The 18503-nt window shown below is 41.8% G+C and overlaps 1 protein-coding gene across 1 annotated transcript; it reads right to left on the reverse strand.

Moving 5' to 3' along the window:
- Positions 1-5051: 5051 nt before the first annotated feature.
- On the reverse strand, positions 5052-15814 carry tnfsf11 (TNF superfamily member 11). Its single transcript, XM_028024035.1, has 4 exons — positions 15278-15814; positions 13871-13912; positions 9152-9272; positions 5052-7738 (listed from the first exon to the last, which is right to left on the reverse strand). Exons 1-4 carry the CDS (start codon positions 15479-15481, stop codon positions 7299-7301), a joined length of 807 nt encoding a protein of 268 aa, XP_027879836.1. The 5' UTR covers positions 15482-15814; the 3' UTR covers positions 5052-7298.
- Positions 15815-18503: the final 2689 nt, after the last annotated feature.

Here is an 18503-nt window from a genome sequence, read left to right on the forward strand (position 1 = left end):
GGCATGTTTCGTTAACGACTCATCGCGTGAACAAACTTATTTTAACTTGTTTTTTTATTTAATGGAAATACCACAATTGTAAAATTGTATTTTTCTTTTTCGACAGTAGCGGAACATGGACAAAGTTTTACACACATGTAGAATGAAAACGCAGCTATAGAGGCATGTGCAGAAAAGCAGTCCAGCAGACAGGTATTCTGTGCAGAATGTGAAAGTCAGTTCTTACCCCTGTAGTTCTATAATGTGGTTTGTTTTTTTCGCAAAAAGAATGAAGGTGCTTTGTGCTTAGAATAATTGGTTTCCTGTATTTCATAGTACAAAACACATCACGAGTGTCAGTTGTCTGAAATTTTAAAAGAAATGTTGCTAATGAATCCCTTTCCGATGTGAATTATTTCTGCTGTGCCCTACTACGTCATGCTTGGTGCTCAGCTCTGACCCAGTTAAACTCCGGGTTATATTTCTGATCACCGCTGTGTTTCCTTCAGCTCTTCGTGTTCAGTTATCGTCTCTCGGTGTTTTTTCTCCTGTTTACAAACTTTCTGTGTCTCCAGCCTCACTGTGTCCTCCACAGATGTTCCACATTCACTTAATTAGCCTCACCTGTTCCCAACCTACTAATCAAATCGCAATATTTATGCTCCTGTTTTTCTTTCTCACTCATTGTCACATTTGAATGTTTACTTTGTTTCTGCTCCTGCTTTCTGTGAGCCCCCATGTGGTTTTCTTTCTCCTTCTTATTTGGATTTTCTACGAGCAAACGTTCCTCGCCGTAAACTTGTCAGTCCTGCTCTCGTTTAAAGTACTGTAATATGTTCGCTGCTGCTAATATGATTTTAGGTCATCCACACCTCAAAATATTACATTAGCTTGTTATACTTACTGCAAAGTGTGCCTTTATTCTAGAGAGGAATAAATAAAGAAAAACTTAGAATGTGTAACATTCTGTATAATGGCCATTTTCAGATGGAAACTACGACTAAATTTTGTGAGCGTCTGTCCTACAATTTTGTTCTAGTTTGTTGTTATCTGATTTACTGTTAAATACAGATGAAGTCATTTTAGTGGGGGATTTTACCATTACTGAAAGTGATAGCTTAAATGAAGCCTTTAATGCTAGCTGTGACTCAACTGGCTTCACTCAGAGTATCCACAGTCCTGTCCACTCTTGTCCTCATACTCTACAGTCTAGACCTTGTGCTGACAATATGGGATTGAGAGTGAAGAACTAACAGTACCTCTCCACAAATCTGCCCTGTCCAACCATTTCTAAATAACCTCTCACTTTATTTTACCTGAGTACACCAAGTCAGAGAAAACGTCTTTATAGTAGATATTTTTCAAACAGATGATGTAACAAACTTTCAAAACAAATCTGTCCCATTTCTTAATTTCCTCACTGTCTCTGGCCCTTCACACTCTGGTGTTCTTGTTCATCGTGATACAGGCTCGGTGGGCGACTGTGGCTCTGTGGGTAGGGGTAGAGTCGTCTTGTGATCGGAAGGTTGTAGGTTCGATTCCAGCGTCCACATGCCGACTGATCTGTGTGTCGGTGTATAACTTGGCACTTTGAGTGGTCAAAATGATTGGAAAAGCACTAAGTTTAACACATATACCATTGTGGAGAAGGAGGTTGGTTCCTTGCTTTAACTCAGAGATGTGTACTTTACCAGAGTTGTCAAACTTACACAGAGTCATCGACTCTCAGCAGTAACGATTCTATGGAATCCTCCTTAAATAGAATTGATTATATGAAAAATCAGATTGTTGGCCGGAATACTGAATGTAACTGTAGAACCTGAAGTCAGTTTAGCTTTCTGAGTTATCAAACATATTAGCTTCATTTTAAGCTTCAGCTTGCATGTTGAGCCAGCATATTTATGGAAGTGTTTCCTTTGGTTACTGCCCCCACTATAGATGTGATTAATCTATCCGATGCTAAACAGGCATGTATCCCAGGCTTTCCAAGAGAAGGTTTCTTAAGTAAAGGCTGCAATTAAACCTTTTTCTTAATAAACCTTCTCTTGATTAAGATGACTTAATAAATTTCAGACCAATGTCTTTTCTTCCTTTGTGATCTAAAGTCCTTGAAACATGATGATCTGTTTGAGGAGTTCCAATCAGATTTCAGTTCATCATAGCACTAAATCAGCAGTTCTGAAATTTACAAATGATATTCTCTTATCCTCAAATAATGGACTTTTGTCTGTTCTGGTTTGCTGCTTTTGACACAGTTGACCGTCATGTTCTCTTAGAAAGGCTTGAAGATGTTGTAGGTATAAATGGAGCAGCACCAGTCTGGTTTAAATCCTGCCTGTTTGATCATGTGAGCGATAAATCCACCTCACACTCCAGGGTTACATAAGGAGCGCCGCAGAGCTCTGTGCTGGGACCCAATTTGTTTTATTATATGCTTCCAAATTTAAAAAATCGTCACAGACAAATGAGATATTGCTGACTATCATAAGCATTACAGTGTACATAAGTCCTGATGAATCCAATCTGTTAGGGAGATTACAGTCATGTCTTGAAGGCATAAAAATCTCAAAAGCACTAAACTTAAACCAAGATAACCTGAATAGATACAAAAAATAGTTTTTTTCAGTGAAAATTTTACTTATTATGGAAACAAATCTCTACAAATCCATCATCCTCTATAATCATCCCTTACATTTATTTATAAATTAACTGTGATTAAACACTTTTTCTACTAGCCACATCCAGGCCTGATTACTAACAAAAAAAAAAAAAATCACCTCAATGCTTCACGTGTGTCAACACGAAGCAGGCTGAGTGATTAAAAAGAGACGCATAATGCCTCAATCTAAAGGAAATTGAAAAACAGATGACATATCTTGTCATTGACATCTATTGGTCTGGATTGTGTTGTATTGGGTTGAGTCATCCACCTCACAAAAAACCCCGAACAACTTCTGAATCGCTGCAGGACTCGCTTGTTTGAGCTAAGTGGTCAGAGACTGGGAAAACCTTCTGTCATTGATGTAGTCATGAACTATGTTCTCAGCCAAAAAAAATTCCTTAGATCTTAAAATGCGTTTTAAAACAGCCTGGTGGATAACTCAGATAAACACCAACGGATCTCTTTCTGGATCTGCTGTTACATGTTGCCTCAGCAGATCCAGAAAGCATCTGAGGTCTGACTTCATGCTTGTTCTGTTGGAATACTCGGGTTTAAAGGACAACCACCCACATTGGGAAGAGTAGAGAGGTTATTCAACATTTTAATATTCATGATTTGCATTTCCCATAAGGTCACATGGACCATGCACTGCAGAAAACCATAAATTCACCATCTGCCATAGATTCTGTCACTAATATACTGTGGAAAGCTAGACTAATGTTTCGAGTACATATTGTCTGCTGAGGTTTGACTCTTGGGTCTATTTGTTTCAGTGTGTGTGTGTGTGTGCGTGTGTGTGTGTGTGTGTGTTTGGGTGGGTTTCCAGTGGACGCCAAGCTTTCCATAATGTTTACTGACACAACACATTTTAATGGTTTCTGCTGAGTGCCAACAATTGAGAAATCGAGTCACATAAAAACAGTGGCGCACTATAGTCCATTGTTTATACTCCTAGTCCAAGCTATGTAAGTCTGAAACAGAGTAGCCCTATGGACACCGCAGCTCAATTGTTTCTCTTACAAAACTCTGTTACTTAAAAAAGAAAAAAACCTTGTTAAAAAGTCACCTATTTCAGGCATTTCTCTTGCTGCTTCCCCGTCAGTCAGTTCCTTCGGCCATCTGATCTGAAAAATCGCCATATTTATGTCGTATTTCCAAGCTCAAACCATCTTCCGACCATATCCTGGTGAACACCCAGGGGAGGGCAACAGAGGTTCTTGTTGGTTCGAATATTTCTCTCTGAGGGACTGAGTGATCCTAACAGCTCACACACATCACAGTGAAGTAATAAAATCCTATTTATCCTATCATTATTCCCAGCAGCCTTTGCTCGTTTTCCTTTCCTTTTTTTTCCCCCCTTTTCTGCACCAGTCCAAATGTCTGCTGCGAGTTAGCGGGTCGGGGCTGCAGCAGCAGTGGGCGGCGTCTCTACACAACTTGTATCTGTGTTATGAACTGGTGGACTGCTCTGACCAGAGGGGCAGGGAAGCGAAGGAACAGTGTGACTTCATTCGTTTGGCTGGAATGCAGCAGAATTTTCACCGAGATTACAGAGCAGCTAATCACAGAGCTCTCACCGACAGGCTGCAGAGTGTGGAAGAGCTTGAAAAAGTATTTACTGCCCAGTTCATATTACAACCTCAGCCCATCTTGTTTCTTTATTTTAACTTTAAAATAAAAAAAAGAAAAGAACTATAGTTAATCAAAACTAGCAAAGTACCGAAAACTGAAATTGAGAAAACATTTTTTGTTAACTGAAGTAAATAAAAACTAAATAGTTAACTGGTGGGGGGAAAACTAACTGGTACTATATTGTGCGTTTATAAAACTAACCATAACATACAGGAATTATAGATGTAATATTCTTTGTTTTTGTGAATCTATTTATTAGCTTATTAGTCTGATGACATAAGCAGTCAGTTTACATCAGATGTTGGAAGAAGCCCCCAACATCTGATGGTTGTTCAACCATAATTGAACAAAATTTTTTTGGAAAATGGTATTTTCTGTTGATTTTTCATTACCCAACTAATGTATTACAATAACATTGCAATACCTAGACTTTTTTTAATTCTGCCCCTAAAGATGAACCAAAGTATGAAAAAAGTAAAACCATTATAACTCATAAAAAAATTAAAGTAAGCTAATCAACATTTTACTAGTAAGTAATAAAAATGAGCAAACACCCTAAAACCTAAATAAAGCTAACTATATATATATATATATACATAAAAAACAACCAAACTATTATCATCCTTGTGTCTACCACAAGAAATTCCAAATAAATACGCTAATGTTTGTTGCTAAAAAATATGAGAGAAAAAAAATCAGTGGGTATAAATATTTCTGCAATGTCTGCATCTTCCTGTGTGGTTCAATCGTTGTAAAAACCGCACACTTAAACCGGTGCTACAAAAGCAGGATTTTATTAAAACTTACACAAACATAAATAATAAAACGGGATGTGGAAAAACAATCAATGAAGCTCTTACAGGTATGCTACAGTCTTGTAGAACAATAATAAATCCATGTTGCTTTTTGGCTAGGTACGTACACAGAATTGTCAAAAAAATAAAATAAAATAATCAAGATACATAAATATATAATTTGAAATAAAGCCCCTGTGTTTTACAAACAAAACGTGTTTCTAATATTAACTTTAAGTGCTGCATAATGAATGTCAAACAGACAAAAAAAAAATGTACATGATTTTACAGTGGACAAATCACTTTAACGATGACCTGTACCTCTATAGCTAATAAATAAATATTAAATGCATATTCCCATTTAGCTCGAGTTAGAGATAAATGAAAAATTTAAATTTAAGTTAAAAGCTGAACCAAACTCAGTTTGGTTCCCCTTGTTAAGGACAACAAGTCCATTCATGTCCTTTTACAGTCAGACAGTCCAGCTATCTTCATCGCTTCTTGGTTGTCACAATTAAAACAAGCAGGTGTCATTTCCTCTTTGGTTTTAATGACATTGTCAGGTTATTGCAGTTGATGGCAACATTAGAAAACTGGATGAGTCTTTTGGAGGACACATTGGTTTTGTTCAGGTTGGTTTGGATTTTTTGAGGTAAGGTGTGTGAAGTTATTATCAGTAACAATACTCTTACCTACGGTAGACGGTCGTCATAGCGCCGTGAGTTTGATGGAAAGTAACTAAATCCCTTCGTTGGGCTGGACAATAAAATCAGTAACAAAGTATATTGTGATGGACACGTGATCAATATCAATAGATAATACGTCTGATAGAATATTCAATATATAGAATATACACTGAACTCCGATCCAGAACCAAACAACATTCTGGGGGATGTAGGCAGAGGAAAAGGCATTAAATGCTCAACCGGTGGGTGGTATAAACTAACTAACTCGCTCTTTGGTTACCTAGCAACATCTTGTTGAGTAACCAGTGCAGTGGCAGTTTAAGGTGTTAAGACTGTGGATAAAACAGGAAAGGTCACACCACCAGTTTGGCAACATTTCAGATATTTAAAACAAAAAAATTAATAAATGATCATTGATATCAACCGATATCATCCAGCCCCACCCTGTAGTGGTGGAAGCTAACAAGCTAGTCAATCTGTTTTAGCTAACATAGACGTTTAAATCAGCTCAAGGTGAAAACATTCAGTAGGACAGAAGCAGTTGTTGGGTCTGTTGTTGAACAACCTCCATGTTCCTTAATGGAGTCACCTTGGTGACCCAGCTGGGTGTATGAATCCACCAGATTCACCTCTTCAGCTCTGATTTTGCATTAGCTGTGTAAACATGACATGTTTTCCAGGTCTCATAGTTTCACAATTATCCCAGCAGACTCACAGTCAGCTGCTTCACCAAGCCAGCGATTTATACCATATGTATCTGACTTATTAGCTTCCACCCCTTAGAGGACGTACTTATTTTTCCAACAAGTTCAGAGTTAAATATTTCTACAACCGAAGAGAGAGACATTACTGATAATTACTTTAAAGAACCTCACTTCAATGCTGTGGCCTAACCTTTTAAGGCTTTCATTCCAACATTGAGAATGTAAGCACAACATAAGAATATTATCACCTGACTGCTCATTTCCAATTGAACCAATGTGAGGATGCCTTTTTCAAACCACCTAAAACTTTTAGGAAAACATTCATGCGCTCACTGCTGTGTCTGAGACACTGATAACTCTCTACCCTAGTGTCCTTCTGGACATTTTGCCCAACACTGAGCACCGAAAACTCCTTCCTGCCTCGAAGCTCACTTCCTTCGTTGCTCCCTTGTTGTTTGTATTACTAAAACATATACGGATGCTGACTCTATGTGGGACTCTGAGCCAAAATCCACTGGCATGCAAATTGCGGCACACTAAAAAAACGTCCTTTAAATTCCAGTGCTGGTAAATGTTTAATCAAGAAGCTCTGTGGGAAAGTAAAAAGGTTCCGTTTTTAAACCCTTTTGTTTTTTTTTTTTTTTGTGTCTTTTTTAGTTCACCTGACAAAAGTCTCCAGGGCTGTTGGATGAAAGGCAATGTGGCGTACAACCAAACACACGTGGTGGCGTAAAACCGAAACCAAACTGGTTCGACAATTCAACATCACTGATCCCCTAAAAGTGGTTCCATCGGTTAGAAAAATGTTCAGTAGCATGTTTGCTCCGCCGGTGACAAAGTTTCAGTTACCCCACTTTACAGCCCCAAAGTACGTCCCTTCCGCCTCCTGGTCCAGCAGCCAAGCGTTAGACACTTCGACAAACAAGGCGTCTCCCTCCACCAGGGGGACCACTCGGCTCTGCTGGGCGCAGTACATGTTGTAACTCGTGTTGTTCCACTGCTTGGTGCTTCCCGTCTTCATCAGCAACACCTTCCTGCTGTTCTGTTTGATGTTCTTATGGTAGACGTACTGGATGAGCTGGGCCTTGCTCACGTCCGGAGGGCGCGTCCTGGCCTCGCGGCCCTCGTCTGGACCGCCGATGTTGTAGTAGCGGAAGCAGGTTTTCACGTAGACGTAGTAGAGGCCCGATTCCCTCACCAGCAGGTTCCCGTCATCGTAGCTCATTTTGTGGAGGTTTCCGTGCAGATCGTCCCACTTGATGTTGATCATGCTGTAGTCCTCTGCGAGATGACGAGAACAAAAAGAGTTTACATTCGTTTGATTCTGAACAAAACCAGAATATTTGGTTGTTGGTATCAAACAAGTGTTGATGGATTATATGGTTTAGTTTGAGAAAATTGAAGTCAGAAATGTGGAGTTGACGTCGGACCACGTCATCAAGGCCAAAGTGCAAATAATAACTGAAAAAAAAAAAGTTTCAGTAGCTGCGTTTCTGTTAACCGTAAAATTGAGCAAAGTGAAATTCTGAAAATAAGCCTGCCTAATAGAAATGCAGATTCTGAAAAACACATTTTTTGATAAAAAGTTTTTGCGCTAGGGTGAGGAAGTTTTTTGGTATTGTTGAATTTGATGTATTTCACAAAACTGCAACACTAACACCTTTTTAACATCACACAAATCACGTGATCAACGCCTGTACTGGCAGAAATGAAGAAGAAGACGACAGGAAATGGTAGGAGGAAGATGGTTTGTTTTGGGGGGTGGGGAGTTTCATACCAGAGCTCTCACAGCATCACAAAGTTCATAAAAAGTCGTGTCATTCAAATGGGTTTAATCCATAGCTCTAAAGTAAAATCATTGACTACAATTTTCTGTTTTTTTTAACTTCTCAGTAAAAACAAAAACCAGAGAACAGTCGTTAGTTGGAGGGAAATTGCTAACCACGTGGATGAAAGCACTTCATAAGATTGTCAAATCATTGGGAAGCTATTGAAAAGAAAAGGGGAAAAAAAGAACATCATGCCCCCACTTATCTCTAACTCTAACATTAAATGCAAGCTAAATGTATAAGTCATTCAATTATACCATGATCAGCTAATGCACATCCATAAACAGTTTATGGATGTTTAGGTCTTGGTTTGCGGATGTTCCAAGTTGGAACAAGAATCAAAAAGGAATAAAAATTATGTTTTTATCATCTTTACTAAAACTATAAGATTCCAGATTTGTTGTCAAATGGATGCAGAATGTAGAATTTAAGATGTAGAATGTGAGCATCTGAAATTTATACTCTGTAATATACTCTGTAGTAACTGAGTAGAAAAACCTTCTAATCTAATGGTCCGAATGGGAAATGGACATGTTTTGTGGTATGAATATAGTCTAACAAAACCCAAACAGACGGAATAACGAGAACATGTGGGTGGATCAGTAAGGATGTAGTTTATCCGTTTGGAGATATTTAACAGAAGAGGACATTCTTTTAGGACCAACAGACATCACGCTTAAGCTCTTGGAGGAGTTGGTATCCGATTTGGGTTTGACTGTGTTCCTACAGACACCCTAACGACATTACCACACATGGACAATGTTTGTGTATTTATCGGCAGTGCCAGCAGGGGGAGACAAAGCTTCCAGACTGCAAATTTACTACAAAAGTTCAAAGGAAGACATGTTACATCGGCTTGACTCACTCTTAGTGAACTCCTGAGGTGCTCTGATTGGTAGATGGGCGGACGGCGTTGTGGCGTCTTTGGGAGGTTTGCACCTGACTTTTTTTCTTGGGTCTTTCAGGGCGTGCACCACTGGTTCACTCTGTAGAGAAAAACAAAGGCTAGTTCAGCAAACATCCACTCGTAAACCGAAAGGTCAAAAACCATCAGCAGTCGCCTGCGTTGCGTGTGTGCACGTCCTTTTGCGTGTGTTTGATTACAATTGAAGTTTGTAATTTGGAGCCCTGCAATTACAAGAAGCCTTTTCCTTAAGCAACAAAAAGATTTGGACATAACCTACCACAGCTTAGCTCTGCTTTCACTCTAAATGACAGGCTGCTTGTAATGGCTCTGAGTGGGAGTATACGCAGACGTTAAGCATAGGGGCGTCTATGGACTATATATCTGTGTATATCATCTTCCCTTCGCTAAGTCTCTTCTATGTCCGTGGTCGTATTTACAGCTGGAGGCCCCCGTGGCGAGGGGAACTTCTCGGAGTGGCTGAGCTTCTCCCAGATTTGGCATAAACCGTATTTGGACTGAGCCGGGTTGTCTTCAGGCAAGACCGAGCATATACACTCGACAAAAACATGGTTTCCATGCGAGTAAACACTTACAGTGCTGGAGCTGCCAAGTCTCCTACACTTCTGGCAAGAGGTTAACACATCAGGCTGAAGTGTTGTTTTCTGCCTCTACCTACATGATTGAGTTTACCCAAGAGACCGCGAAGCGCAAGCGAAACGGGACTCCTAACGGTCTCCCACTTTGATGCATTTCTTCACATGTGCAAAGTTTTGCAGAAGCAAAATCCATGTGAAGATTTTGCAGTGATTGACAGATTGGGCTGTTATTACATCCCTAAAGATGTTTAAACTTGTTTTATGGGCTGAGGGTAGTTTCCTTCAAACCAGTAATTTCAGGAATCCTGGCACTGTTATCTCACCATAACTCAGTCATTATTGAAAAAATGGGATGGAATGGAAAGTGTAGATGAAAGGATTAGTGCTTTTTAAGCACTTGGAAACCACACACAGTCAGTCAGTCAGTCAGTCAGTCCAAAAACAGCTCAAACAAACACTGTTAACATGGGTTTTGCAACAATGCAATGAGTTAATGTTGCTCTTAGCATTTTGTTCACAAGTCCACACAAACTGCTTCAGCTTAAGATTAGTGCTGTCATCCAAAAACAATTTGCTACACAAACATTTTTACAGAGCAGCGTCTTGGAATGTGACGGGCGGAAGAATCTAGCCAAGGTTAAGGAATAGCTGCTTCTCCTTGGAACCTTTAATTGTAGGATCCGTCCTAATTTGTGGTGAGGTAGCAAATATATAGTGCCTTGCTCAAGAATTCACATTTTCTAAAGTTGCAACTGCAAACCTCAGTATACTTTATAGGATATTGTTTGAACAAGTGAAGCGTGTGGCATGCATTTGTATATAGTCGGCCTGGGTTACTGTTTTGCAGAAGCTCCATTCACTGCAGCTACAGGCTGGGGGGCGTGTCTAGAAGGGTGGCATGCTAAAGTTACGATTTTATCTGACTTCCCTGCAATGAACTGAATGAAAATATCTGAAGCTAAGAAAGAGGGGCGGGGGAAAATTTTTTTATCCTATATAAAATGGTCTTCAGTCTGAATCTGAAATGCTGATATCTATGTGCACAACGAAGAAAGTGGTTGGCAGCTCTAGTTGCGGTGGCCAATCAGAAGGGCAGCCGGTACACAGCTACAGACCAAAATGTTTGCACCTTCTTTTTTTTTTTTTTTTTAAATAGCTCTTTATTTATAAACATTATTTCTCTACTACATTTAGGTGGGCTTTGACTGGGCCATTCTAACATGTGAATATTTCCCATTCCATTGGAGTTCCAGCTGTTTTTTAGCATTTAGCTACATCCCTCTTCCCATACACACTGCCAAGCTCTGCTTTCTCTCAAAAGAAGCTTTACATTCTTTTGTTGATGTTTGTTTGGTTTTGCTAACACCAGATTCCTGGAATGTCCAACACATAGTCAACAAGTTATTGTTTGGAATGCATAAGAAATGCCTGAGCCGCTCCTCTCTCCAGCTCCTCCAGAGTTCCTCCTGTCGGCCATGTCTTCCTGGTGCCCCTGAATTTTGAAGAGCGTGTAGCATTTCACAATTGTGCGCAACTTTGCGTTAGTCTCTCACATAAGATCCCAAACGAAACACGTTGATGTTGATGGTTGTAACTTGACTTAAAGTAAAAAGGGCTGGAGCAGTAATGACACTTTTTGCAAGGCACTGCTCTTTTCCCTTGCGATTGGAAGAGGAACCCTCTCTCCAGGAGACTGCGCCCGGCTACGGCTGACTTGGTTGCACATGCGCCGTCCTTGATCACCGCAGTGTACGCAGACTTCAACTCAGCCTTTTAACTGCTCACCACATACATCACTCAACATGTCTATTATGTTGACGAGTGGTTTCAGAGATCCTGCTCAAGAACAAAAGTCCTCTCACTCAAGAGCGCGGCCACCAAAGCGGACCGTCTCTTTTTGTGTTTCACAACGCAGCGGACTTCTTCCACAGATCTACGCACATTATAAACACTCAGATCACGAGCGGTGGCTGATTCACGGCCCTGCGTTCTCACCACCGACCACAGGAGTGCGGAGGCACCGCTGTCAAACAAAGTCCCTGCGCGGCTTTGGCGCTGACCCCTAGCTCAACGTGGTGAGGGTCAAGTGTCAACCTGATGCACCTTAAAGCCCAGAACAATCTCTTCCTGTACTCTTTGGGGAAAACAAAAACAGAGTTCCTCAGTCCAAGACAGGGTGGGTGGTTCCTCTCAGGACTCCACTAGGACCCTAACCCTCACCGTAAACCTAACCCACTAAGCTTTAACCCCAGTCCTTACCAGGGATAACCCAGGGCAAACAAGCGTGGAATTTTATGGGAACTTAAAGCATCATGGACAAAAAACGCAGAAAGCAAAGATCGTTTTATGTTGTTTCGCTTTCTCAATAGGCTGTGCTTTGGGTTGGTAAAAGCCCATGCCAAGAAAGGGCAGCAGCTTCCAACAGTTTGAAAAAAGGAGAAAAAAAAATGACTTCAGCAATTAAGAATTCAACATCTGATGCCCGAAATGACTTCCAAGAAAACACTGCAACCGCTGACGCCAGCCAGCGAGAGGGCTGCAAACTTACTGTCCAGCGCACAGCAAAAGGGAAGCCGACGGAGTCGAGGAAAGAAAAAAATAATCTGAAGTGAGAAGCCCTTTTTTTATTGTCTCTGGAGGTGTTTGTGTTCCTGCGGTCTGACCTCGCTCCAGCCCCGCACAACCAGCTGGGGGTTTTGTGCTTGGCTACACAGGAAATACACCCGTGGGAAAATCATGACTCCAAAAACTGCTGATGCTAATTCGACTCCTTTAAAAACACACCAGCGCGAGTAAATACGCTCTACTTCCTCCTTCGACGGCGACAAGGAGAAATACCTGGTGTGCTTCAAATCATTGCCGGAGCTACATCCGCCTTTGGGAGGTTGTGTTTGGCTCAGAAACTGATACTGGAGGCATTTCAAGATCCCAGCTGTTGTTCCAGGAACATTAATAGTAGAACACCGGCAGGCATCTGCATATGTGATGCAGTGCAATCATGAGAGGCGATGTAGTTTACTGGACTTCCATGAAGAGCCAATGTGGAAAAACAGAGCAGAACTTCATAGTTTTCTATGGATAATCCTGTGACAATCACAAATTTTGCTGGACAATAAACTGTGCCAGTAATTACTGCAATAAACTGTAATATTGTTGTTTTGGGACCATTCTCAAGTACTGGGAAACTTATGCAAGTTAGACCAAAAAAGCTTTCATTTTGTACGTTTTTTGATTGTTTGATCACCGTGATCAGATGATGATGGACTGAAGTGAGATGATGGACTCAACACTGGAACTGAAAGATGTTTTAAACATCCAAACAAAAATAGTACATAAAACGGAAATAAAAACCACACCCAACAGAAACCATCAATAAAACGGATTATAAAGTCTCTGTAAACAAAGTGGCCCTTCAAAAAAGTATTAACTTCTGGACTTAGACTGGGCCGTTGTAGCTAATGAACAAGTTTGATCTAACCGTAAGTGGACCCAAATATGACTTTCTTTCAAAAACAGCTTCCAAAGAACTAAAATGTACAATAAAAAGTTGTCCTGTGAGCCGCATCAACCAGCTGAGCTGGGGATTTCTCCTCCACAGTTGCCATCTTGTCTGCTTCTCTGATCAATGCTCTCTTTCCCCAACCTTTAGCTTTAGGTGGAAGGTCATGTCTTGGTCGGTCCGTCCTCTCTCCGTGATCAGATGATGGACTGGACTGAGTTCTGTGAGATGTTCTGACCTAACCTTGCTTTAAGCTTCCCCACCACATCCTCCCTGACCCGTCTGCCGTGACCCTCCGTCTCCACGGCGTTTTGTTCTCTACAGAACCTCTGAGGCCAGAAACGGAACGTCTTAATTCACACACACACACACACACACGTGATTGGATTTTATTTATGACTTATTCCAGAAAAGGGCTAGAAGACTGTGTACCTTTTGTTCTACCTCTTTGCAGTTATCCAGTCATTTACAATCCTATGAGACTCAAGTGAAAATATCTTGAAGTTTGTGTTTGTAACAGAGCAACATGTGATAGATGTTAGCCAAAAGGGAAACACGTTAGATGAAGTTAGCCTGACTCACCTCCATCTCCAGGGAAGGACGGGAAGACGGTGACAGGTCCACCTGCAGAGAGAGAGAGAGAGAGAGAGAGAGAGGGGCAGGTTAGAACGGTGAGGGCCTCTCCAACAGAAAGGTGTCAGAAGAAGACAATCTCCAGCAGGCCTGTCAAAAAGCTTTGCGCGTGTCGGTGTGTGTGTGAGGGGGAGGTTGAGTTATGTTCCGCATGTTTCTCTGCTTTCCACTGCAGCATGCAAAATTAAATCCATACAGAAACGACGTTCCAGTCAGATCAGAGAGTCTCGTTTGAAACCAACTCAGACCAGCTCATGGCTTTGATTCCCCCCCACCACCACCGTCAGGAAGCTCCACGGGTGGAGGTCTGCTTCTGAGCTCTGAACAAACAAGCGGTGCCAAATTCAGTTCAACCCTACATCACAATCCAGAAACACCTTCCTCAACCATCCTTCTCCTCTCTCTCCCATCCCTCTTTCTGTTTTTAAAGACTCTATCCCCCCTTTACCCACATTTTTACCCACATAGCCCACCAGAACACTGGAGCCAATTTGTCAGGGTGCCGGGGGGGCAACAGACGCTCCCCAGGTGAACTCTGAGGATCCTGACATAGCGGACATGCGGTCTGCTCTCTTAGCTTGTTGTGACATGACAATTATACAACAGCGAGACCGCTGTGTTGATGAATAGCTATTTTTGAAGCATTTGTACCCTAGAATAATGTCTCTGCATTCCTTACACGAGCAACAATGTTAAAAAAAAACAACCAAAAAACACTTGAACTCGGTCAGACCTCTCTGGAAAAAACAGCTCTGCTTATCCTTCAAAGTTTACAACTCGTGACTCATAAATGGCAATTGGAAGCCGCTGATGGCATGTAAACACGCGCATGAGAGCCGACAGGCTCAAGTGAAAACATCTGCGAATCTGCAAACAAGGCGAGGAAAACGCAGGACGCCTGCTGGAGATGTCATCTGAGCGCCGCGGCGGGGGAGAGTGACTCCGGCGACCGCGCGCGCATCTCTCCCAGTGGAAGTTCGCCTGCGAGGGGCTCGCGCTATGCCACCAGGCAGCTCGGTGTGCGCGTGCAAGGAGACGCAGCAGGGCGCACCGAGGACTGCACTTTGTCTCACGCCGCCTGGGCTCCCTGCACCGCAGCGGGTTGCTTCACTTCTGAGAGAACACACCGCCCGCTTCATAAAGCCCGAGCTCAGCTTATCTCTCGCTTTATGGCTCTCTGGGGAGTTATTGCGCAAAGAGCCCAGGTTTTTGTTGTCGGACTATCTGAACTCGCTCGTTGACAAAGGTTTTGAAGAATGGTTTTCTCTCTCTCTCTCTCTCTTTTTTTTTTCTTTTTCTTTCTTCTTTTGCAGAGCCCGATCGCATTCGCCAAGCGCGACGCTTCAGTGCGCCTACCTCGTGCAGGTAACCGGTCAGGTGCAACAAGATCGCGACGCTGGAGGCCACCTGAAGTATTCCCATAACAGCCAGGGTCCCGATGAACAGCGATCGGTAGGTCGGCTCCGAGCTCGGCACCGGCGGGAAGCGCTGCTGCCCGGCCTCGACGTCCATGGCGTTCCGCAGGTAGGCCCGGTACTCGCTGCTGTGCGTAGCTGCCATGGCGCGCGGCTCCGTCTGCTCTCTGCTTTTCTGCGATTCAGCCCCGGGGACGTGCTCCCAGACTCAGAGCGCAGGAAGGAAACAAGAGTCAGCGAAGAGTCCTTGCGCGTCTGCAAGTGGAGGGGCGGAGGGGCGGGCTAAAGGGAGAGCGCTCAGCCAATCACGGGGGACCTTGGCGATGGAAGCGAAACAGACCGCGAACCGGGTCGACCTGAGTGCCGCTGCCGCTGCTGCTGCAGGTGAAGCGGGCTCTTTATGGCGGAGATGTGGATGCGGCCCACGCCTCTCCGTGGCGTCCACACCCCTGATGACACACATACACACACACGCACACACACACACACACACACACACACACACACACACACACACACACACACACACACACACACACACGAACACGGTCTCAGAGACTGAGGCTGGACTCCGGAGACGCAGCGGGGATGGAAGCAGATGGAGTAAGAGGAGAAATCAGAGCTGCTTTAATCTCTGCGATATTAATCTGTGCAGAAAACATGCGGGCAAAAGGCTGGTAGGTTCATTTAGAGTCTGATTTAGTCCGGACTTTAAAACACTTTTAGATCATGTTTCCCAAACAAATACTGATTTTCTTTTTCCAACGCCACCAGGGCCGGCCCAAGTCTTTTTGGGGCCCCGAAGTAGATTTTCATTTTTCCCCAAAACCAACAACTCAACAGCAGATGTTTCATAGTTCCTACAGGTTACTCTGTGTGTAACATGCCTGTTATCATTAGTCATTTGTAATTAGTTTACATGAGGTGTTATTATGACTTTAGACTGTAGAGGAAATATAAAATAAATTGGATTTAGAAATGCAGTGAGTTTTCTAAGCATGCCATAGAATTTTAACTATGTGAACAGAACATCACCTGATTAACACTAAATGTACAGAAAACAAGTTTGATATGTTATATTAACCCAACAGTGGCAGCAGCAAACAGCATGGAGATATTGAGCCATTATTTGTGTAACAACATTAAAAATAATATAAAAATAGTCTTTTGGGTGTAAAAGCATTTAGTTATACATATGTAGAGCTTGGTGCTCTTGGGGGCCCCCTGGTGTGGGGGTTGCTTAGGGCCCCCACACCAGGGGACCAGTTCTCAATGCCACAGTTAGAAACTTTAATGATTTTTATGTAACTACTTTATTTTATTTGATCTTTTTTGATTTCCTTCATTTTAATTATCATTTGTATTATCTTCTGTTCTAATAATAAAATTAAAACAATAAATGTTCTTGCTGTATTCCATCTGCAATATTCTACTGTCTTCTCTGCTTTTCATTCTGGAAGGCTTTTTTTTCATGACAGTACTTTAGCAAAGTGTACTTTGCTATTAAACATGTTGACTTTTGCTTGTTTTTCATTTTTTGATGCAGCAATCATTGATCAAATTGGTAACTTTATTTCCTTTTAGTGAGTCCAGTGAGATGTTTTATTTTTATCTTTTTCTTTTACTCCCGATGAATAACTCTATTCAATATTTTGGTGCACCAAGTAAATCAGGGCCAGTATCGCCAATACTGACACCAATACCGATACTTTTTATCACTTAAGTTTGATATGTTGATATTTAGGTGGCTTTGAAGTTCTTTCTTTGAATTATTGTTTTTTTTAAAACCTGGGAGACGCACATTTGGTAAACTTTTATCCAAAGCAAGAGCAAAACAGAACAAATGTTTCTGCACTTCTTCCTAAATGAAGTGGGGGGGAAAAGATCAAAGCATCTTTCCTTTTAGTTAGAGTTGAGAATCTACGACACAAAAATGAAATAAAACTTTAAGGGGGTTATCTGAAACTAAGGTATCAATATTACTAGACTCGTATTGATCTGATATTGACTTGGTATCGATACTGTGGATATTTTGGATTGAGCCACCAGTAGCCAGTGCAGGCAGTTGTTGCATTTGTTGGCACCCAGGCTGACAGAACCCGTTTGCTAGGCACATAGGGCCTTGTTTGTTTTGGAATATGTCTTTTTTTTTTTTGTCCTAGTGAATGACATATTTATGATTATTAGTTCAGTTAAATTATTTTATTGCAAAAACACTTGTGCGTAACGTCTGTTACTTGTTAAAACTTTGCTGAAGTGGAGGCTTAAAGTCAGATTCCTGTTATGTTTTGACAGGAGACTTTGCCTCCAGCTGCTTTCCTGATAAACTGATGCCGTTTCACCTGTTGCTTTTTTTCTTTTTTCTTTTTTAAATAGTCCCTGGTATCTGGGATGTTTCCTTCATGCTTTAATCAAACTTTTTTTTTTCCATTCGAGCTGGCGGAAAAAAATAATAATTCCCTGGCAGGACCCAAAGCTCATTTGGAATGCAACAGCCAGGTTATGACAGGATGGGAACCCAGCCTGGTCACATCAATCTTCATAGATGAGAACGTCTTTGATTATTTTTTTAAAAAAAACACGTTTTTCTGCATTTGTATGATTGTGGATGAACATGGTTCATTTAAATGAAGCTCAGCTTCATGATTTTCCTGTGGAACTGGAATGTGATAAGCTTCTGCATGCTTGTAAAGATAACGTTCGGTTTAAAGTCAGTGAGCCAACAAGCAGAGTACGTGTGTGATCTCATCAATCTGTGGTACATGCTGGGAGAAAAATCAGTATTTAAAGAGACAGTAGCATGTACAGTTGTTTTTATTTTTTAAGCTTCACATCATGTTATAATGTTTCACACGGGACTAGCAACACAGACAGTCTCTGTGATTATTACAAATAGCATGTGGTCCCATAAGGCCTAACCCTCTATAATCACCCTGAACAAACCAGCTCTGCAGTAAAACATGGTGGTGACAGGGTCATGCTGTGGGGAGGCTTCGCTTCAGCAGAGACAAAGACACCGGTCAGAGTCCAGGGCAAACCTGGACGAAAGCCGGTTTTTGCTAAAGACCTTTGACCCGGCTGCAGGTTCACCTTCCAGCAGGACAACAACCCTAAACGCACGACCAGAGCTGCAGTGGAACGTTCTAGACTGAAGTAACCTCATATGA

Source organism: Xiphophorus couchianus, chromosome 7, assembly GCF_001444195.1.
Source record: "Xiphophorus couchianus chromosome 7, X_couchianus-1.0, whole genome shotgun sequence".
Lineage (NCBI taxonomy): Eukaryota > Metazoa > Chordata > Actinopteri > Cyprinodontiformes > Poeciliidae > Xiphophorus > Xiphophorus couchianus.

Excerpts from the sequence above, each read along its gene's own strand:
- tnfsf11 (XM_028024035.1), bottom strand. The coding sequence starts at position 15,481 with ATGGCAGCTACGCACAGCAGCGAGTACCGGGCCTACCTGCGGAACGCC. Across the intron at positions 13,913-15,277 it reads TGACCGGTTACCTGCACGAG|GTGGACCTGTCACCGTCTTC; the intron begins GTAGGCGCACTG and ends CTCTCTCTGCAG. Across the intron at positions 7,739-9,151 it reads ACCTCAGGAGTTCACTAAGA|AGGACTACAGCATGATCAAC; the intron begins GTGAGTCAAGCC and ends GTCATCTCGCAG.